General features: G+C 43.7%; 1 protein-coding gene across 8 annotated transcripts; it reads right to left on the bottom strand.

Moving 5' to 3' along the window:
* Positions 1-223: 223 nt before the first annotated feature.
* LOC112876636 (sulfate transporter 1.2-like) lies at positions 224-5,528 on the bottom strand. Of its 8 annotated transcripts, none has more exons than XM_025940786.1 (15): positions 5,160-5,528; positions 4,181-5,028; positions 3,704-4,067; positions 3,507-3,555; positions 3,191-3,398; positions 2,947-3,121; positions 2,777-2,842; positions 2,566-2,679; positions 2,365-2,481; positions 2,172-2,298; positions 1,806-2,092; positions 1,523-1,713; positions 974-1,059; positions 798-874; positions 224-693 (listed from the first exon to the last, which is right to left on the bottom strand). In XM_025940786.1, exons 3-15 carry the CDS (start codon positions 4,043-4,045, stop codon positions 550-552), a joined length of 1,983 nt encoding a protein of 660 aa, XP_025796571.1. In that variant the 5' UTR covers positions 4,046-4,067; positions 4,181-5,028; positions 5,160-5,528; the 3' UTR covers positions 224-549. The 8 variants fall into 8 exon arrangements, 7 of the variants coding, with proteins under 7 accessions (XP_025796571.1, XP_025796570.1, XP_025796573.1 ...); XM_025940785.1 differs by having other exon boundaries at positions 4,181-4,781; XM_025940788.1 differs by having other exon boundaries at positions 4,181-4,236.
* Between the last annotated feature and the right edge of the window lie 9,958 nt (positions 5,529-15,486).

Here is a 15,486-nt window from a genome sequence, read left to right as displayed (position 1 = left end):
TCTTATAATATATCGCTTGTGGCAACAAAAGCTTGATCATTAGAAAGTATTTCCAACTACAAATCCAGTGTAACCTCTTTTGTAGCATAAACTTTTCATATTGTTAGATTGATTATTGGTGAAAGATTGCCTTGTATGTTGGGACTAGGGAGTACCTTTTTTATTGCAAAACTAGTGGTGGTAATTTTCTTTTGTTATTTATTTAATTATTTATTGCAAAAACTACCAAAGCACCTCCTTTTTTGTTATGGTGGGCGGTGATTCGTTAAATCACCAAGCATCGCTCCACCATCAAACTCAAAAGTGCTTGCAATGCTAACACACACGGAGTCACACTGATCGATTCGGAAATCCATCTAGCCTACCTCACCATCTCCTTACCCGACACCATGTCGCAGGCCTGCTTTAGTACCCGTACATTTTCAAGCTGTTTTAGTTACAGTCATGCTGCTCCGCTGCATAGATTCTCACTTTGCAGACATGGAGCATGATATAAAAGTAGTTGAAGCTTGTCTGCGATCCACCCATAGATGACTTGGGACATCTTCATCAGACGCTATCCACCGCCTTTGGAGCGAATTTCTTCACTGCATCTCCAATCGTCAGGGATATCTTGTCGTCACCAATGAGTTCAGTGAATTTTGCTGCGCGGAGCTTCTGAATCACTGTTGGTCCGGGGTCGGCAAGGACCAGCTGTAAGTGACAGGCAAAATGATTTTCTTTTAGTGAAGGCCTTTGCGGTAGTAGGGGTGATTGCTACCGATCCCAGAATCCTAGGGCCAGTTTTAATGTTTCACCTGAATTTTGCGCTTCTCAAATGCTCTGAGCAACTCCTCCAAGGCGAGGATTCCGCTTGTGTCGATGTCAACCACAGCTGTTGAAGAGTAACACATCAGCATCACGAACCAATAAACTGAAATTCAATAAACATATGCAGTATTTTTTACAGGGAACTAATTGACTTTGTTCTTACCAGATAGCGCAACAATCAGAAACTCAATTTGGGGAAATTTCTGTTGTCGTTGTCGTTCTTCCTCCTCTTCCAGCCACCTCAAGATTCTGAGAATTGGAGACAAAAAAAAATGAAGCCTGCACTGTTTTCTTGTAGCTAATTTGAGAAAAAGAACATGCTAGTGCTATTAGAATACTGAACATGATGCTATAATATGTTGCTTGACGTGCAGTCTTATCATGAAAGAGATTGAAATCATAAATGTTAGCATGAGGTGACTTTCTGGATTTGATTCTGAAGCTTCGTCAACCCCCATTATTTTTTTCTAATGAAGAAACAATTTCCAAATTTGCCACAATTAACTAGATATATCATATATACACTAAGGTATACATGAGAACTCGTGCTAGCTTTAGTGTGTTATTTGTTCCTTTTTTCCCCTATGCACACATATCAACTTAAATTATTCGAGTATAATTCACAGGCATAGTTCATGACATTTCTGTGAAAAAGAAGAACACAATGAAAAATCAAAATACTATTACTACCAGAGAACATAGGACTTCTTTCCTTTCTTTAACATAGTTGGAGTTCGTGAAATAGATAGCTGAGTCCACTTGAACAATTACCACCCCTGGCACTGTGGTAACCTCTTGGTATTGTTCAATCTTCTTATATATGGCTGTTCTTGGAAGGTTACCAAGCAAGGCTGTTTTTGGCCGTGTCGCTTGGATAAGTATCTTGGCAATTGAAATTGAAACCTATTCAACAATAAATTAAACAATCATGAGCCCTTTTCAAATGTATGAGGAGTTCAATTGCAGGTGACAAAACAGAATGGTTTAATCCATACTGCAATTAGCAGGCCATACTCCACCGATGAAAATACAACTCCTAAAAAGGCCCCCAGACATGCCAAGAAGTCCAACTTATCAACCTTCCATATAAGGTATGATGCCTTGTAGTCAATTAGGCCAAGCACTGCTGATATGATGATGGAAGAGAGGATGGCATTGGGAGTGTACTTGAACAACGGAGTAATAAACAACAGCGTAAGCAGTACTACAATTGACATAATAATATTGGACGCAGCTGTTTTGCAGCCAGCCGCGCAATTGACCGCTGATCGCCCGAAACCGCCTATGATGAAAAGTTTTTTTTTGTCAGAAAGAATGTATACAGCCGTTTGTCATTTGTTTTAAACTGAAACAGTAGTTACCTGTGGTTATGTAGCACGAAGTCAATGAAGCTACCACGTTCATGGTTCCAAGAGCCACCATTTCCTTGTTCCCATCTAGTTGGTAATCCTTCATGGCAGCAAATGTTCTTCCAATTGCAATCACCTCCTGGTAAAAGTTCACAAAAGTGTCAGCACATTGTTCCAATTTGAAATTAAATGAACTTTGTTTTACCGTTAGGGCTATCAATCCAGCTACTACTCCAATTTTGAATCCTTTCAGCAAGAATGGGCCACTGAAGTATATGCGGCTAGCTGAAGGCGGATTGATGCCTTTCTCTATGTTTTTGACCTGAAATCAGTGATAAGCAAGCTTCATTGCTAACTTCTAGTGTTTTGCTGTCTTCTCTAACAGAGAAACTACGTGGCAACTTACAACTGCAACCCCATGCTTGTCTGCACGAGTTATGTACACAAAGAAGGTTGATATGATCACTGAAATGAGCGGTGAGGTAGCGGACATCCAGAAGAGCTTCTTCTTTTTCTTCCCCTAATCAGTTACCCCAATAGAATAGCGTGGTCAGCATAAATAGTAAGGATAACCAAGGTGAAATTCTGGAAAATGTAGTATTTGTCATTTATCTTACAATATATTTCGTGACCAAAAGAAATCCCAGGAATGATGCACCGATCAATATCGTCTGCCAGTTCCACTATTTATACAACGACCATGTGCAAGTTATCTCAGATACTCCTACCACTCTTTGGAATAATGAGCAGAACGTCTGAGATTAACGTACGACACTATGCAACTTACCCCGTGATGAGCACTCTTGAAGATTGATTTCATGACTGAGACTATGTCGGTATTGGTAGTGAACTTTCTTACGCCAAGGAACCCTTTCAGCTGCTGAAGAGCAATGGTGATGGCAGCACCGGCCATGAATCCAACGATGGCAGCATGAGACAAGAACTCTATGATGAACCCCAGCCTGCAGTAGCAGAGTTCAGCCATAGAACTAACATGTAAACTGTTCATCACTCAAGCAAAGGTCCCCAACCTGAAGAACCCGAGCGCAGCCTGAGTAATCCCGGCGAAGAATGTCGCGGTGAAAGCTAGACGTCTATACTCTAGTGGGTGCGTCTTGGGATCAAACTCATTCTGCAGTTGACTGCCGAGCAGCAGCGATACAACGGCCACAGGACCAATGGCCAAATCTCTGGAGCTGCCCATCAAAGTGTATATCAATGGTGGAACGAAGCTACTGTCTGTCAGGAAAAAAAAAAAAGGCATCTCAGTTCAGTTCAGTTGTTGTGATGCTAAGTAGCATGCAGGATGAAACCACAAACAGAAAAGGATAAGTTTGATTCACTTACACAGCCCAATCTCTGGTGGCAGATTAGCAAGCTTCGAGTACCCAATATCCTAGTTTAAAAATAATTAACATTTTATCATTTGTTTAGGCCACATGATATAAATTAGTGGAGTGTGTACATGCTGCTGATGCAAGCATTCAAAGTAAGTAAATGACGTCTAATTGGGAGTGGATGGAGTTGTTCACTGAGTCTAGTACCTGAGGTATACAGAGGCTGGCTATGGTAAGGCCAGCGATGAAATCCCCCTTGAACTTGCTGAGGGTGTAGTGCCTGCCCCATTCAAGCACCAGGAACACATGCTGCAGGCTGAGCCAGACCCTCTTGGACCAGCTTGGTTGCTCCTTGTACTGCCGCAACGGATCGTCTCCAGCGAAGAACATGTCCTTCAACGCACTGGAGAACTCCTCGAGGAGGCTCTTCTTTGGCAGAAAGCTAACGCTGTAACCAGTGCTGTCCATGCTGTAGTGTGATAATGCCCGGCTGCCACCAACGTCAGAGCCATTGAGGTTCTCTCCTCCATCAGAAACAGCTCGCGGCATTGTTAGTCACACAGCTGCTGTCCTGTCAATGATAACATGATAAGCTATTTGTGATTGTGCATTTGTGCTTAAAAGAGAAAACATGATTGGTCACAATATCATCCCTAAGTATGAAGACAGCATATAAAAGTAGACCTGTAGAATAATGCTAGAAGAGGTGCCTCTGCATAGCTAGTGAAGAAAGGCCTGCTCTGTTGCATTGTCAAGAAGCATGTGAATGTCCATATATACAAGTCGAGGAGCAACTGCTACCATCAAAAGTCAGACCTCTATTTTTAATAGGAGCAGAGTAAGCCCTGAAAGTATAGATCTTGAGATGCCGAAAAATGCAACAGATTGTTAAACGAGGCAGAAAGCACCTGCCTTAGCTGATTGCTGAATAGGACTTAACTGAAATTTCTGAAGGTTTCAGCGCACTTATTTTTTCGAACACGCAAAGCGCTCGTGTTCAAGTTTATTATAAAAAGGACAGATTTTTTGGAAGGACATAAACTGACAGATTCAACTATACATGGATAAAAATAGAGGTTCTTTTAGCAGTGCTATATATGGATCCGCAATCTTTTCATGTTCTCAGCAGCATACACGCAACTACAGTTTTGATGTTTTCAGTAGCATACACAGAACCACCTCCAAACATCTGTACACATCGAGGAGAAAAGAATGGTACACTTGCAGCTTAAAAAAATGGAGAAGAGCCAATGGTCAAATTCACTTGATATCTGAACTGAAAAACCTACAAGCAAAGCAACCATATTTGGAGTTACATAGTGCTGTTTAATCCACACAGAATCCAGAAAACTGTATTCCATTGTTCTTCAAGACAGGTTGCCAGTCAGCTAGCCATCATGCACAATTAATTCAACGGGGCAGGTCAGCTCATCAGGACACATGAGGTATCATTCAATAGTGCACCTTTTATTGTTAATCCTCAACATTTAAATCAGGTTTATACAGATCGCCAGATCGGTTCTTTTGTTCAGCTGCAGCAGAATTATATATATGTCTGTCACAATTAGTTACTACCTCAGTGCATTTTTATAGGGCAAAAATTACATGAAAGCGCCACATTTCAGAAATGGGTTCAGAAGGATTTTACACCCTTTTCGTTTACCTTGAGCGCCCTTGAAACGGTGAACATGCCCTTCGCCCTTCACTCGCAGCTTCTCTGTGACTCTGGGGCGCATTCGTACACTCTCCAGTTGCAGTCCCAAGCGCCGCAGTCCGAATCCGTCCCCACCTCCCGATGCCGCCCATCCGCCCGCCACCACCCCTCCCGGCCGCCGCCGGACGGGACTCGCCTGACTTACTGCCCCCACGCCGCCGCCGCGCATCCTCCCGCAGCCTGAAGCCATCCCAGCACCTTGAGCGACGCGAGTTGGTCGGCACAGAGCGCACCGATGTCAAGCCGCAGAATCGAAGTTCCAGGGAGAAGAGCAGAGGGGAGCGGCGACGGCGAGGGAGGCGGCTGGGCCAGTTTGGATACAATTTTTTTAGCTTTGGAGAAAGACAAAATATTTTGGTTTTAAAAGGCTACGAGATATTTGGATATTTTTAAAAATCATCGGGCTGCTAAAATTAAGTTCCTTTTTTCAACTTTAAAACTCTCTTAAAACCATTTTGCTAACCATTTCTTGTATAAAACTAATTTCTTTTTATGCTCATCATTTTAAATATATGATGTTTATGAACTTATCAGCTTGTCCCAAATATCATCTATTTACAAGCAGAGGAAGTACCATGTTTTTTTTAAAAAAACTATGGCATTAAAACTTGATTGTTAATCTAATTGAAGTTTTTAGAGAACGTTGACTTCTCTTCTTGCCTTTTTCTTAATGCGCAATTGGACTTCGATTGGTCTTGTAAATTAAATTTTGAAACAAATTGCATTATAAAATCTTGTGATTGGTCATGAAATCAAGACCAGTAAAACAAGATTGAAATATGATGAGCTTTGGACTTTGGACTTTGGATCTTGTGATACATACACTCCCTCTAATCGTAAAGAGTGGTTCTCAAGCAACAATCCCCCCATTGATTGTTATACAATGATGGTCGCACACAGTGAGCTGCCGTGCCACTAGAAGAGAACTAGAGAATATTTCTTTCTTTCCTGAAAGACCTTCAACCAAAAAAAACAAATACTCTGCCATGTTCAATGGATGGACTCGGTGGAGGCAGCACCCATTTGTGATCGCGCGGCAACTTGGCCGTTAAAGAACTTCGCTTGCGGACGACGCAGTCACGCAGCTATTTTCATAAACCCAGTAAAAGAGGAAGTTATGGCTGGGGCAACAGGTCAAAATACTTTGGTTACAAGACATTTGGACAGTTTTAAAAATAGTAGAATTGCTAAGATCATAGTTCCTTTTGAAGTTTAGAACTCTCTCAAGACCATTTTGCTAACCATTGTTTTATATAAAACTGTTTGCTTTCTATGCTCATCCTTTTTAAATATATGATATTTTGGAACTATAGCTTGTCCTAAATGCCATCTATTTAAAAAGTGGAGGAAGTACCATGCTTTTTAAAACTACAAGATTCAGACTTTTTCGCCTACAACATTCATACTTGATTGCTAGTCTAATCTTTTTTTTTCTGGTGGTGTTTTTAAAATGTGAATGTTCCTTTAGTATGAACTTTTTTCCTTTTGTTTTTTAATGCAAAATTGGACCTCTATCGGTTTTAAAAACTGAATTTGACCAAAATAGTGCATTATAAAATCTTGTGACTAATCATAAAATCATGGCCGGTAACGCCAGGTTGAAACATGATAAGAGTTTTTGAAGTTTGATCCTGTAATGCATACACACACTCCTTGCTGTTTTTTTTGTGGGCGCAGAGATGAGAGATAGAGCTGTTCACCACACAAAAATCCCCACTGCTTATTAGACAATGATAGACGCATTCCCTGACCTGCCGTGCCACTAGAAGAGAGAACTAGAAAATGTTTCTTGTTCGATAAGGTCTTTAACAGAAAAAAAAAGGTGAAAGACACTGCCTTGTTTAATGGATGGAGTCATGGAGTCGGTAGGTGCAGACGCGTCTTCCCTGACGTCCGCCTTGGACAGTCCCACGCAATGTCAGAGGATGGACATTTCCATGTATGTGACGGCGAGGCAACTTGGCCGTACAAGAATCTCGCTTTGCCATTTCGATGATAAACTAGTGACGAGTTGTACAAAGATATCCAAGCTAGCGTGCACCATGAACCTATACCTCAAATAGGTTAGTTCCAGTAGCTGATAGATGGAGGCCACTAGCAAATAAATAGGTCAGGCATCTACCAAGGAAGTTTATTGAAAGTTAGACAGAAGTTGCTCTCGTGCCGTCAAATTTTAATCTCGATTAAAATATGCTCTTCTTCAAAGGCAGCCATGATGTCCAAAGATGCCAGCAGCAGAATCTGCCAGTCCGTCCACCATAAGAGTAAAATGTACCGTCAGCCCTCAAATTTAGCTTAAGATAGATGTCATAATAGTCCTAAACTTTTAAAATGTATATTCAGATCTTTAAAATTACTAATTGTATCACATGAAGTACAAATCACATTTATTTAAGCTAAATCAAAATTTATATATTTTATTCAAATAAAAAAAATATGCATAAAAATAATTCATACCAATTTACTTATACAAATATATTCAAATACGAAAGATCTGTATACAAAAATTGTAAAACAAGAAACTTGTACGATCAAATTTGTAAAAGATAGAAAATAAAAAGATAAATTTTGGAGGAAATATTGGCAAAGAAAATATTCGGCATAAAGTTCTAAAACAAAATTTTAATTTTTTTAGAAATATAAGAGTTGAGCAGAAAATTTTAAAAATAAAATTTGGATCCATATGTAAGCTCCATATAAGTTGAGCATTTTCACATTATAACTTAAAATAATAATTTGAACTTCACATGATACGATTAATAAGTTTGAGATCTAAATACATTTTGAAAATTTAAGGTTTAGGATGACATCCCGAACTAAGTTCGAGACCGGCAGTATATTTTTTTTCTTTTAAAGAAAGTAACAAAGAGAGAGCAGAGTTTGCCGGTTGCCGTGGACCCGAATCACAGAAACCAAGCTGCCTTTGAAGAATGTTGGTCCGGCCCGTTGAGTACATTTGGCCCAACTGTAAGTGGATTCCGGGCCCGGTCTAGCTCAGGATGTTGGGCCATGCTAATGTTGGTTGTGACTTTTTCTCTAAAAAAAATGTTGACCCGGCCCGCTGCTAGCCTGGATGATTAGTGACGGCGACAGCCGACACGGGTACAGTGTGGAGGCGTCGCCAATGTGCGCGTCGCGTTGCGGCGTTCGCGTCGTTGAAAGCTGAAAGCTGAGGACGCGACAGCTGAGGAGATTGGATCGGAGGAAGCACACCAGCAGCCACCAGCATCTCTCGATCCCACCACCGTCCATCTCCATAGTACGTCCTGCTCGGCTTCTCCTGTCCGGTCCGGTCGCTCCGGCGGCCGGCCGGCCGGCCGCCAGCGCTCCTCCACACTCGACAGCCACCACACAGCACAGCTCCGACGATCCTCTCACGAGTCGTCATGCCGTATCTCCTTCCTGACCGGCAGGCCGGCCGGCCGGGCGCCGGCGCGGCCGGTCCCGACTCCCGTGGCCAACAAGCCGAAAAGGGAAAGGATGCCGCGCGGTCCGGGCTAGTTCCGTTGGCGAGCGGAGAAAGCGAGCGCGCCCCGCGGTCGATCGAGCTGTTGCGCACATTGCCTGGCGCGCGGTGGCTGGCGGGGTTGGCCGGGTGCTTTGGTAGCTTCCTGCCGTCCCATCCATGACCCATCAAACCGATGGTGCTCGTCGGGAGGGGACGCGTCAAAGCGATCGGTGTCGTAGGATCGATGCATCGGATCCACGGGTTGCTGCTGAGGCCCACGCGCACGCGCTACGTATCTAGCTAGCTAGCTAGCTAGCTACTAGACAGGGGCGGGGGTAATAAGTCCGTCCATGGCAAAAGCAAAGCGTATAGATGCTGCTGCTTGGGCATGCATCTGGTTCTCTGCAGGGACGGGTGTGAGTGGCGACGACGGCGGCTCCAGCCTCCATTAGGTTTGCAGCTAGCTATGTTCTCGTTCTGGTGTGTGCTGAATTCTCGTCGTGCATTAGCAGGACTCCTCCAATGTAAATTAAGTATTTCATAAAAAATGTAAATTAAGTAGTTGTTCCGTATCTACGTGCAGCTGCTTTCCAATTCATCTAATTCTTTTTCTGGTTTTATTTGGAGATGCCATTATTAAAAATAATATAAAATAACCTTCCCAAAGTGCCCTTATTATATGATTCTAAATATGTACATACATGAACATTAGTCACCTCTAATTCCTAAATCAATCAATTAGCAAGATTCTATTACGTACTCATAAAAATTTGTAACCCGTTCAAGCGCACAGCTGGTTCAAATGAACTAACATCTATACATTGGCAATGCTACGCCAAGCTCCGATCCGAAGCGCGGTTGCTGGCGCCCCCTCCCCTGGCACCAAAGAACTGCTGAGTTTATTAATGAAGAATCGGTGAGTGTTTTGTCAGTTCCATGGGCGGGCATGCACTAATCCAGGGGCATACAAGAATCCACCCTATTGTTGCGAATTAATTAACGAACTTTTCAGTTTGAGCTAGATAGCCAAACTGAAAAGTTAGTCAATTAACAGTTGAACTAGGGTGGATTATTGTATCGACCCGTGACCTTCCCTAGCTAATTTCGACCCGGCAATACCGCACGGCTACGCACTGTGCGGAGCATCATATTTTGGGCAGGGTATACACTATACAGGAGGAAGAAGGCAGGAGGAGGAGGACATCCGTAGCCTTAGCCTAGCATCAAATCTCCGAGCCATGTGCTCGCCCACGTACGCGCACCGCTTTTGCTGGATCGGTCGCAGATCGTGGAGGTACACTTGCGACATGCAATGACCACTACACTCCGGATCGAGCGTCCAGCTCCCACAGTAGCTGCATCCACCACGGATGAGGCATTCGAGCAAGCTTTTCAGCACACGGGCTGGAGGCATTCCAGATACGGAAGATTCTGAAAGCAGCAGCTTCAGTGCCAGCGGCATGGATGCATCTGCAAGTTCAGTTCAGGTATAGCATGTAGCTAGGGCTTGCATAGCAAATAGCATGAGCAGATCATACTCTCCACACTCCAATAAACGCGGCATATATATTTATATATTAACGACGTTGTCCAATAATTAGTTATTTTCCCACTACCTGTTTACATATTAACGACTTTATATATGTTACAATTATTACAAAATTAACAGAAAAAATTATGCTTGTAGTAAGACTAGCCAGGAGTCCACTTATTAGGGTATCCTTCACCATTCCTTTTCTCTTGCTTTAAGGGTGTACTATTCCACTATATATATATATATATATATATATATCTTTAAATCCCGGCGAGACGGCATGGACGACATCATGATTGCACAGCTAAAGATCTAGCACGTGTGTATGTACGCAGCTCATGCGTACCATGATGCAAACAGGCCGGGCCGGGATTGATCGAACCCTAACAATATATCTCTACTATATAATTCTAAAAATAAGCAATGATTCCTTGGTCCGTCAATCAGAATTCTAATCGGATCCCGAACAAATTAATCGAAATCCTAATCGGAACTCGGATAAATAGATCGGAATTCCAATCGGAACCCGGACAATCAATATCTCACGCGGTCACGACACAGTCTGTATACGGACTGAAAGAGCACAAAGTTGGTGTTCTCATATAGATCCGGATAAAATTTATATTACCCGTAGCAACGCACAGGGTGCTAGTACATATATATTAAAAGCCTGGCCAAGTGCGAAAAACCTATCTATCTTCCGGAAGTTTTTTTTCAACTTAACTTCCAATGTTTGAGATTCATACTGCCCACGAGAGCCGCACGATCTCCTTCTTCCTCCTCTCGCTCGCGCTGGCCGCTGTTCCAGCTCGCGAAGCTCGTGCGCCGGCCAGAGGAGTGCGAGCTAGGGGAGGGGGGAGGGGGTGGAGCGGCCTCTGGCGAGGGGTGGGAGGTGGGCGGAGGAGCCGCCAGCAAGATCGCCAGCGTCCGGGGTGGTGGTCGAGGCGGCGGAGGTTAGGGTTTCGGAGCTCCAATGGTCACCAGCCTTAGAGTAGGAGGTCGGTGGTGGCGGTTCAGCCATCGGTGGAGGCGAGACAGCGCGGGAGCGCCGCCGGCCGCCTGGGGTTGGATCCCCGGTGGGCGGTGGCCGCCGGCGGGGGCGAGGAGAAGGTCGGGAAGGCACGAGGTCGAAGGCGGCGGTGGGTGGTGGGCGGGCGGCAAGGCGGCGAGAGTCGCCGGCCGGGTGGAGGATGAGGGGGGGCAGCCACGGCGCCGGTGACGGAGGCGGAGAAGATGAACAGTGGACTGTAATGGGCTGGAAGGTAAGAGTCTTATCCATCTTCCGTTTGATATATAGGAGCCCCCAGCCAGGTGACAGGGGATCAGCTAGCTGATGATAGATCGATAAGAGGAGGGAGGAAATTAAAGGGTTAATTGACAAGACTAGTGCCCTCTGCTGCCTGGTTCGGATCGAGAGGAAAAGAGGAATTGTGGTGGGATAGGTAGCAGCTAGCTGATCGATCGACGATGCTCCTCTTCCCCGTCGCGTCGCCGGTCCCCGTCGCCACCGCTTCCTCCGGCGACAGGCGGTGTACCCTAGAATTGATTGCGAGCTAGCTGCGTCCAGTCCACTCGATCGTATCGCGGTCTGAACGAGCTAGATGCATGGATAGATGCGCGCAAGTCCTAGAGCTGCAGTGCGGCGCCCCTGTGCGCCTGTCCGGATCGGACCAAAGGTGTATGATCTGTCGGTAGGGTGAAAATGGACAGCAATGGCGGGGCATTGTCTTCGTAAAAGCGCGTCCACTTTGCTTGCAGCAGCATGATAGATTGTGAACATAGTCGTGGGATCATCGTTTGCAGCAAATAATAATCCAAACAACACAAGCGACAAGCATTTCCCGCCAAATATATATACACGCCTCAGCTCTGCCATTCATTTGATATATATGCTCTGTGTTTACCGGTGGTTTCCTTAATATAATTCACATATACCATGTATTCTCGTCTGATGCATGCACGGTATATTATTTTGAGTCGATATGATTTTGGAAGTAGCTAGGTTCTGTTTTAAATGCTACTATACACTATATACGTCTATATGCCCTTCCCTCAATATGGAACAAAATATTTATACAAAATAAAATTCTTTTTTATTGCAAAACACACATTATTCTTTAATGTGCATTGTACTATTATTACACATGATAGAGAGATATCTCCAACAACGCTAAAGAGACGGATTCAATCAACATTGGCAAGCTCTGGCAATAAAAGTATGACTCCCTACCCTAGCTTATGAATGGAGCTAATCAAATGGGCTATAATGTCCCTACCAAAGGGAGCAATATGATTGCTTAAAACCAAGAAACATCTGCATTATGCATGGAAGAACTTCATACTGAATCTAGCTGCTAGTAACACTACTCTCAATGAATGATGACCAAATAAACTTTTTGGCCATATGTGCTAACACGAGTTACATCTATACATGTACTAGTGCCACCAAAAAAGTTTCATGAATTAAAATCTAGTGTATTTTCACTTGTCAATATATATGTATACCGGCAATTAAAAGCGTGAAAGTTTGAGTACACATTAGTTTTTTTTGTGACCATGCCTAAGTACGTTTCCTCATTGAGAGGAAGAGAAAATAGGAGCTACAAAGCTTTAACAAGCACAGGCTTTCCCACGCACCAAGTCACAGATTACATAAGGCCCATATTACCATAACCAATTTGCGAGCAAACAACAAACAACCACACGACGAGGAGATCCAGGGATGGCAGCGCAGGGAAACCCCGCATCCCCACACCCACTCATTGCAAAGTCCACCTCCGCTTTCTCTCCTCTACCATCTTTGCAATTGTTGGAGGACCCCTCATCACGCTAGCTTTACTCAAATCAAAATTCTTATAAATCTCATACTACAAACGTCCAAATTAATTAATTAATGGCAATATGCAACCACACGCATGCAAATATGCAAGGCAAAGACGTGGGCGCTGGACCCTCTGCATCCTGCGATGCATGCAATGCATGAGCAGCTATACAGTCACCATGTATGTATTCTGCAGTGCTCTTGCAGGAGTGAGTGCTCCGTCCGTCGGATTCAAAGCAAAGGACCAGGATGCGCCGCACTGTAGATGATACTGTGGCAGCATGCGCCGCTGCATCAACGAATTCCGAACGTTGGATCTGGAACCGGCGGTGCGTGGACGCGCGCGCGCCCTTAATAATTCAAATCACTGTCGCTTCCCAGCATCATTTACTACCTTAGCTTCTTTTGAATGCAGAGGTGATCTCATGTGCATGCGCTCCTACGAGCAATCTACAGTGTCTCGGGGGGCGGGAGCATGCAGTAGGCGGCCACGCTAGCTAGCTATAGCTAGCCAGCTCGCATCTCCATCATGCATTATAACGGAAAGGGTGGGCGCGACACAGCACATGGCGCGCCTTGTCGTCGTCGTCGTCGGCGTAGAGCGAGCGGTGGCCGGCCGGCAGGACGCCCCCACCGCCGGCCCCGCCCTTCATCCACCACTCATCCATTTTGGCGACTTGCAATTGCATGCGGCCACCAGCGGCTCATGCATGCCAATCTGCCATGCATCAATTTCAAAACATAGTGTATATGCAATTAATGTGCGTGCTCTGCGCTAGCTGCACCAAGATTCACAATCACAAGGGGAGAGAGAGAGAGAGAGAGAAGAGAGAGAGAATTCAGTAGAGAGAGGGAGGATCAAAAGTGTCCTATCGAAATGACAGAACATGGGTCTGCTCTGGTACGTACACCACGCCCGGCCGGGCGGCCAGACCCTAACCCTGCTCTGCTGCAAATGCTTGGACTGTCGACTGCCCAGGGTGTGGGGCTGGGGTCCTACCACCATGCACGCCTCTCTGTCTTTGCATTGTAGTAGCATCTTTACCTCTCCTTTTTTTTTCCTCATGTTGAACAAAGCATCTATCAAACATATGCCTGTGCGGCTGTGCCATGGGATTAGGGATGAAAACCTATTCACATACTCCCGGGCCGGTCAGGAGGAGGTATGGCTGGTGACCAAGGTGTGCTGTTGGAAGAATCACCTTGTCTGGAATGGTATGGTTTGCAATAATGATTTTGGAGGGACAAACCTATTTCTCATTATATCAAGCGAAATGAAATGGGTTGATCTATCACCGTCTCATGTCTTAGAAGAATTACATAGTTTACTTGTGAGGATCGAGGTGTTGTGTGTAGTGAGATCGTTGGAATTGACTTCAACAGCAGCTGAAAAGCCAAAGCTGGCGCGGGTGAACGGGACATTTCGCTAATTTCTTCGTACCCGCACGAATGTAGTGTCATCGTCGCTAATTTCCGTAGAGCCAAATCAATGGGAGAGTCCAAATAATTGGGCTTTCCATTGGCCATTAAGTCTTGAGATTGAATTGTCTACATCGGAATCTAGAAGGGGCAGAGACACACAAATTTGATCACCAGATAACTTTTTCCGTAATGAAACAAGGCGAGATCTCGAGCAGGACAGGCGGAGAAAGGAACTTTTCAGCAATAAAACGAGGCGTATGTCAACAGTGCATTGGATGATTTAACCGAGTGGAAAGAGATTGATCATCTACTTAAATCTGAACAGGCCTTAAAAAAATGCAAGCCGCCGCAGATAATTTTCTATCCTCGCTAAACACACACATGTATAATAGAATACCCAAAATAATGCTTGCATGAAACATAATTCTTTTCTTCGAGATGGAATATATATATATATGTATCCTAATAGACTTGAAGCTGCTGCATTTTATTGTAGTGACATTAATACTATATTTGGCAAAAATCTGCATAATCTTACTATTACTAATTGGAGGCTCTTTTTGAAGTTTCCGCAGGAAGCCACCTAGGATCCTAGATGGACACTCTAAAAAAATAGAGAAATCCTAGAAATTCTTATAAAAAATAGAAACATCCGGCAATCAATCCGATAACTCTAACACCTCTTCCATTATGAAAATAGGCTAAAGTAACTCTCTAAACATATATCTAAATTACCCACCTCTGCTATTATAAAAAATAATCTAAATTAACCATATAATCTTCATGCAAATTACCCACGTATGCTATTATAAAAATAATGTCAAATAACCCCTAAGTTTGTATATAAATTATCTAATTATGTCATTATTAAAAGTTAAAATAGCTCCTAAATCTGAACCTAAGTTATATAATTATAACAAAATATGAAAATGCACCAATATAAAATTCCAAATTACTATGTGTATCATTATTAATATATTATTTATGTTATTGCTTATATAAAAAGTACTACCCATGGGTGCGTGTCATGTATGGGGAAGATATAAGAATA

The sequence above is a fragment of the Panicum hallii genome, chromosome 9 (genome assembly GCF_002211085.1).
Source record: "Panicum hallii strain FIL2 chromosome 9, PHallii_v3.1, whole genome shotgun sequence".
NCBI classification, from domain to species: Eukaryota; Viridiplantae; Streptophyta; class Magnoliopsida; order Poales; family Poaceae; genus Panicum; species Panicum hallii.
This window is presented reverse-complemented; position numbering and strand designations above follow the sequence as displayed.

What these genes read in the sequence shown, in the direction of transcription:
- LOC112876636 (XM_025940787.1), bottom strand. Translation starts at nt 4,045, where the DNA reads ATGCCGCGAGCTGTTTCTGATGGAGGAGAGAACCTCAATGGCTCTGAC. An exon ending in GCCACCAGAGATTGGGCTGT is followed by an intron (nt 3,399 to 3,506) that starts GTAAGTGAATCA and finishes TTTTCCTGACAG; the next exon opens with ACAGTAGCTTCGTTCCACCA. An exon ending in TCTGATTGTTGCGCTATCTG is followed by an intron (nt 875 to 973) that starts GTAAGAACAAAG and finishes ACTCTTCAACAG; the next exon opens with CTGTGGTTGACATCGACACA.